Raw genomic sequence first — 6,917 nt, forward strand, 5'->3', positions numbered from 1 at the left:
CCAGCAGGGAGTGTAACCACCAGCTGAGCCTTCCAGAGGGCTCTGGTACCCTCCTCTGCTCTGGACTCCACGCCTGCCCCTCCGCTGCCACTGCGCACTCCAAGGAGACCAGTGAGCCTTTGACTTCATAGATTCTATCTATGTACTATGAGGACAAGCACAACTCCAGGCACCACCATGGCCCCCCTACTCCCACTCTCCAATATAGAAGCCGCTGGACGTGGTCTCAGCCTGCGGCCTCCGCCGCCCCATCACCGGCCCCTGCCTCGTCCAGCTCGCTGTTCTGGAGTCTGCGCAAAATGCGGGTGAGGTCGAGGCTTCGTGTCAGCGTGTCCAGAAGCATCTGGTCCTTTTGGACACCCTCCATGAACTCCTCTAGAGAGAGCTCCCCTGGGGTAGAAAGAAGAATTCAAAGGAGAGGATGTCTACCTCTGCAGAGCCCAGAGCTGGATTCCTACAAGGGCCCGAGACAGAGAAAACAATGCGGAAAATGGCCTCGGAAAGCAGGCAGAAGGATCCAGAGCCCAAAGTGTGGTCCAGGGACCCCTAGAAGCCAGTGCTACAGCTGGGGCAGAGGCGCTGGGGGAGGTGACCAGCAAAGGGCCTTTGTGCCTCTTCCTCTCGCCTGATGATGTCCCATGCCTGCTGACCCCTACCCTGGGAGCCCCTCCTTGCCCGCCTCACCATCTCCATTGATGTCGATCTTGGCGAACACGGTGTCTGTGAACTCCTCTGCACTCATGCTAGGATTGCTCCAGGGGTTAATGGTTCGAATGGCCTGGAAGAAAGAAGAGGCAGAAGTGAGGAGACTTCCACCTCCACGGTGGAAGTGGGGGCAGTGAGAGCTTATCTGGCTCCCAAGAGCACTGAGGAGTGGAGGCCATAGTGCCTGGGGCCTTGGGCAGAGCTTGGACTTAAGAGTCAAGCTTCTACAGTCACATGGTGCCAATGAGGAAACTGAGACCCACAAAGGGATGGTGACATGGCCCCGATCATACAGTTGGTGAGGGTCAGCGCTATCACCTGGACCCTCAGTCCCAACTACTGAGATTGCAGTTCCTACTTTGGGGCTCTCCGCTCCGGGTACCTCCCGCAGCCGCTGGCCCTCTGCTCCTGGAGTTACCCGGATGATGGTGAGCAGCTCCTCCCGGTCAATGCAGCCATTGCCGTCAACGTCGTAGAGCTTGAAGTACCAGCGCAGCTTCTGTTCCACCTTCCCTTTGAGGACAAGGCTGAGTGCAGCAACGTACTCCATGAAGTCAATGTAGCCGTCCTGGGTGAGGAGCAATGGTGCAGCTACCTGAGCCCACCTGGGCCTCAGCCACCTGTCCTGCAGGCCCCACCCAGCTCAGCCCCAGGCCCTGTCCCTAGAACCAAAGGAGTCCAAGGGATGCTGAGGGGAGGTAGGGACTCTGGGAGTACACTCAGAAAGGTCAGCTCTGTCCCTGCCTTGGTCTTCTTCCTTGGTGCACCCCCCCCTCCATAACCCACCCCTTCCAACACCCACTGGGGTGTGAATCGCTGACTCTTCCCAGGCATTTTGGTTTTAGCTGTCACTTGCTGCTTTCCTGAGGTTGTCAAACATGAGCCCTTCACGTTGGGGCCGTGGGAGATCACAGCCCAAGAATGGAAGCATGGTTTGGATGAGCTCTTGGCAGTTTCTGACCTGGCAGGCAAGAGGAGCTGGGGTGGGGGCAGGAGGCAAATACAGAGGCAAGGAGCCTTTCCCCGCTCTCTTCTGCCTTGAACCTGACAGAGCAGCTGCTATGAGCTGTGCCAGACGGACCCAGAGCTCGGTAAAATAGACACCCCGTCCTGATGAGAGTGCAGTGCTGGCGGCGTTGGTGCGGCGTTGGTGCTTACAATCCTGGCTCCCCCCACTCCAAGAACACCTCCCTCAATTTCCTCATCGGCAGTAACTGTAGTAGTAACTACTCCTAGGGGATTGCTGTGGAATTAGAGTTCACGTACGGGAGGCACGGATGAGCTCTCGATAAAGGGGTCCCCGTCGGTACGATGAGATGAGATAGCCATGCGGTCATGACGTGTGTTCACACAATCAAATCACCCTAACTCTGCTAGCGCAGGACAGGAGAAGGGCTTAAGGAGGTCTCCTAGGGAAGTGATGCCCCCCAAGTCTTAGAGAGGTTGGGGAGCACATGTTCGTGGGCACACAAGACTACAATTATTACTCTTATTATTGGCGATACTGGATATTGAACTCAGTGCCTCAGGCTTACTAGGTAAGTATTCTAACACTTGATCCACACACCCAGGCTTTTTACTTTTGGTTTGCTTTTCAAATAAGGTCTTGTGATCACTTTGTCCCATCAGGCCTTAAACAGTGACCTCCAACCTCCACATCCCAAGTAACTGGGACCACAGGCATCCAGAAGACATTCTTACAGGACATTTCTTGCCTGACCCTGCCATACTGCCTCTGCTCTCAGCCCCCAAATCAAATGAGGCTGGGAACAAGAAGTCTATGTGTTGCAGAGAGGCTAAGCACTGTGAGGAAGAGAGCGCTGGACTCAGTGAACTTGGACTTCAGAACTTGTTCCTCTACTTACAAGCAGGACTCCAGAACAGGAGGTTACCAAGAGGCAGATTTGGGGTCACTGAAAGAATTCTCTAACAGGCAGAGTCCCTGAAAGCATACAAGTGGAGGCTGTCAGGGAAGGGGCAGGGTGGCCTCTGAGCTGTCCTGGTCTGTGCTGGCCTTTGACTTTGAACAAGGTCCTAACTACTCAGCTCCACAGTGGGTACAGGGGTCACAGTGAGCATTTCATGGTGCTCTCCCATGTTCACCTTAGCTCCTTCTGTCTTTGCCCAATCCACCTCCCAGTCTTGTCATCAGAATGGAGCAGGCCCTACTCAATAATGCTTGGGCAGCATAAAAAAAATGGCCAAGGACATTTTCCTAGGGGAAGGGAACATGGGGCAAGGGGACTTTTGCTTCTCACATTTATCTTTCTGTATTACTGGAAATTTTTACGATGGGTTCTATTACTTTCACAATTTAAAAAAATACTGGCTAGAAAGAGGCAATGGAAAAGACCTGGGTTTTTGTACCAATGGTTTCTGTAGTACTTTCTGTGGCTTTTCTGTGCTGACTTTTTTCACCTTGCTCACTTGACCCCTCAGACACCCTCCCAGGAGGTAGGGACTTTTGTCCCCGTTTTAGACAAGAAAGCTGAAGTTGAGAGAGGTCAGGTCACACAGCTAATTGAATGACAAAGCCTAACCTAGAAACCAGGTCTTCTAAACACTACACTAGTGCTCAGATACTGGCCAGGAGGTTGAGGTTGATTTGTGTGCACCTGTGTGATTGCCTGGCACAGCCACGCCCAGGCAAGATTTGCAGTGAGCTAGACCTACGCTTTACCCTGGCCACCTCCCTGCTCCTGCTGGTGCCCCACAACCTGCAGCACCCCGAGATCCAGCTGTCTCTCACTTGGGGACTGCAAGAACTCTAAGGGTCCACATAGTCAAAACTTCAGTTTTGTGGCCAAATCTGGCATTTGTCTTTTTAGCATTGTAATTCTCTTTGTTTTACGGTGCTGGGGATAGAACCCAGGCCTCTCATACATGCTAGGCAAGCGTTCTACCACTTGAGCTACACGCAACAATTCTTAAATAAATGAATGCGATGTGTTTTAATCAAACTTCATTTACAAAAATTGGCTGTTGGGCTGTCTTTTAACATCCCTGTTTTAAATTCTCTCTGCTTTGAAAGTTCCCAGTGCCGTGTCCCACTCCAGGCCATTCTGCTAAAACTGTTCCATGTTGGAATCATTGGTTAAGATAGCATGTCAGTCAAGTGTGACTTGACTGAATATCAGGGTGTGGGGAAGACACACTGAATATTACAAAGATACTCATAGGTATTTTTGTTTGTTTGTTTATTTGTTTAGGGTTTTTTTGAGGCTGGGTCTCTCTCTGTAGCCCAGGCTGTCCTTGAACTCACAGTCCTCCTGCCTCAGCCTCCCAATGCTGGGATTACAGGAGTGCACATCACACCCATGTATCCTCTTCATTTTAATAGTTACTTATTTAAATCAATGTGTGTTATAAAATACTTAAGTAACCCATTTAAACTCATGATCTCTCAAATTCATCTACTCGACAACCAATACTTCTGAAACACCAACTGTGTTCCAGGCACTGTCCTAGGAGAGGGAACAGAGCGGTAAAGAAGCCAGAAAACCCTGCCTTCATGGAGCTCACATGCCAGCAGGGGGAGGCAGATAATAACCATAGTGGCTAAGTGTTATTTAATATATGGTATCAGAAGGTGAGAAGTAAAAATAAATACGTGGATGGATAGATAGATAGGATAGATGATAGAAAGATAGATAGATAGATAGATAGATAGATAGATAGATAGATAGATAATAGATAGATGATAGATTTTTTTTAAAAAAGTACTGGGGTGAGGGACAGGAGGATTGGGGACTAGCAAATGCTGGGCTGGGGGCCAGAACTAGTTTTAAATGAAGGAGATCACACCTTTGAGCTGAGACTTCCAGCAGGGGAAGGTGTGAGCCAAGCAGGTTCTAAGGGAAGAGGTCCCAGAATCAGTTGGATGTCGGAGGCAGAATGGAGGAGGCCAGATTGGCGTGAAGAAGTTGATTTACTTTTTGGGACAATACAGGTGGGGCTTGCACGTGACAAAAATCGAAGAGATGCCATAGAAATGACTCAGGTAAGGTGAATGCAGGACTCACGGACTGCCCTTCCCTGAATGCGACTTCAGGAGTTCTATAGACAGAGACGAGAGTTTGGTGCATTGGATGAGGTAGAGGGCTCAACCATGGACTCCACCCTGCCTCCTGTCTGGAGGAATCACTTTTTTCCTCTGGGACTCTGGGAGGAGGGCAGGGTGGCGGCTCCATCCCCCCTAGTCTCCATACCATGGACTCTGGTACCCTGCTCCCCGTGTCTCCATCACAAGAGCCTCAGTCGCCAGGACACTGCCCTTGAGGCTGGCGCTCAAAGCCCATAATCCGCTTTGGCGCCTTAACCCCATATTGGTGGGTTTTAAATAGCCATGGGGATCCCAGTGTTCCCTGGCCACACACCACCCTTGTGGTGGTGTTTAGACCGTCGGGGGGGAGGGGAGCCTCTCCCTGCCATCACCTTCCAAGTGAGAGGCGCTGGAGTGCAAATCAGTAGAGGGTGCCGGCAGTGCAGGGGAATGAGGGGGAGGATAGAGTTTGTGAGTTCAGATCCCTTCCTCCACCCATCTAACTAAATTGTTCCAAATAAATGGAAGACTGAAACCAAGACACCTTAACCAATACTCCCAACCTCAGGGGCAGGACCAGTGGACTAAACCAAGGCTGAGGGGGCTACAGTGGGGTCAGGTGGCCCAACTGATGAAAGCTGGGGCCCCAAACTCCCCTCTCCTGTCCATCTAGCATCTCAGGAAGTCTTCACCCAATCATCACCGCAGTCACTCAAGGAGACATGAGACTTGATCTCCACGGGGACCTTCAGACTCACTTGACAAAAGGCGAGCTGAGGTCACTGGGTTCTTGGGAGTGGAGAGTACCCTGGTCTCAGTGACCAGGAGCCCTGTCCACGGAGCACTCGGGTGACCGGGGTAAGTTGGTCCTTCCTGGCCTGGCCGTCTGCGGTCTGTCCCTTCCTTGCACATCCCCCGACTCCCAGAATCCAGGGTCTTTGCACAGGCGTCCACCCAGCACCAGCATCCCTGTGCTCAGAGACACCCTGGACAGAGCACTCATACTTGTCCTGTGCAGCGTGTGGACAGGTGGAGGAAGCTACTGGATTCAGTCTGTGACTCCATCCACCTGCGGACCTCTCTGTCTCCCTCCCCAGGAACAGGGTCTGAGCCCCAGGGCCTAGTGCAAAGTAGTCACTCAACAAACTCTGGATACATTGAATCCTGAATGTCAAAGTCAATTCCCAAATGAGCAACCTACCATATACGTGGAGCAACTTTTCCGGCGGATACCTCTGTTCTCCTCTCTGCTCCTTTTCGTTCCAGGCTACTCAGGTTTCCAGAAGCATCCCCTGGAGACCCCACTCCCATTCCTCCACTCCTAGCCCCAACCCACCTTGTTGAAATCAAAGGTCTCGAACATCTGCTCCACATACTGGCTGGCTGAGGGGCTCAGGTTCTTAAGACCGAAGAACTGCCGGAACTCGTAGAGGGTGAGCTGGCCCGAGGGGCACTCGGTCATAAACTTCTTGTACCACTGGTGGCATTCGGTGCTGCTTAGCTCCTCCACTGACTTGCCCTCCATCACGTTGCCCATGGCCCAGGCCAGCAGGAAGTTGGTGCCCAAGATGGACAGGTCCTGATCCCTTCTGTGCCCTGCAAGGGTGACTTGGCTTTCTGACACTGGGCCCGCCTCTCTCCCCGGCCTGGCCAAAAGACAGCCCGGTGAATTAGATGAGCAGGGAAATGATAAGAGTCAGAGGGCAGAGAGGACACCGAGATGGCCCACACACAAACCAGAGGATGCAAGAGGACTGGCGTTAAAAGTCCCCACGAAGTCCTTGCAGCAGGTGGGGACTGCTCCGTGGGGAGGAGCAGTGGAAATAGAACAAGCTTAGAAGCAGAGCCCCAGGATTACAGCCTGCAGCTGGGGGGGAGAGGATTTTCTTACCTAGTTTGCAAGCTGCTGATCCCTCTTACCAGGACCCAGTGGGTGGTGGCCAGGAGTTGCTCTGATCCTCTGACCTCTGTGCCCTTCCCTGCTTATCCCACTTCAAATGGGTTCACAGTGTTCGGGGACCCTGCCCTCAGACGTGGAACCTGGGTACGTGTAAGATGGACTGGCTCCACTTGCACAGCCAGGCCAGCTGTGGGGCCCGACAGGACTGCTGTGTACAGTTATCAGGCTGTGCACCACACTTGGCCGTTACAACTGAAGGACATAATCACA

The 6,917-nt window shown here is 52.4% G+C and overlaps 1 protein-coding gene across 1 annotated transcript; it reads right to left on the reverse strand.

Moving 5' to 3' along the window:
* Positions 1-226: 226 nt before the first annotated feature.
* Positions 227-6,356, reverse strand: Guca1a (guanylate cyclase activator 1A). The gene is made up of 4 exons (XM_020157306.2): positions 6,084-6,356; positions 1,124-1,273; positions 685-778; positions 227-390 (listed from the first exon to the last, which is right to left on the reverse strand). Exons 1-4 carry the CDS (start codon positions 6,282-6,284, stop codon positions 227-229), a joined length of 609 nt encoding a protein of 202 aa, XP_020012895.2. The 5' UTR covers positions 6,285-6,356.
* Between the last annotated feature and the right edge of the window lie 561 nt (positions 6,357-6,917).

The sequence above is a fragment of the Castor canadensis genome, chromosome 8 (genome assembly GCF_047511655.1).
Source record: "Castor canadensis chromosome 8, mCasCan1.hap1v2, whole genome shotgun sequence".
Classification (NCBI taxonomy): Eukaryota; Metazoa; Chordata; class Mammalia; order Rodentia; family Castoridae; genus Castor; species Castor canadensis.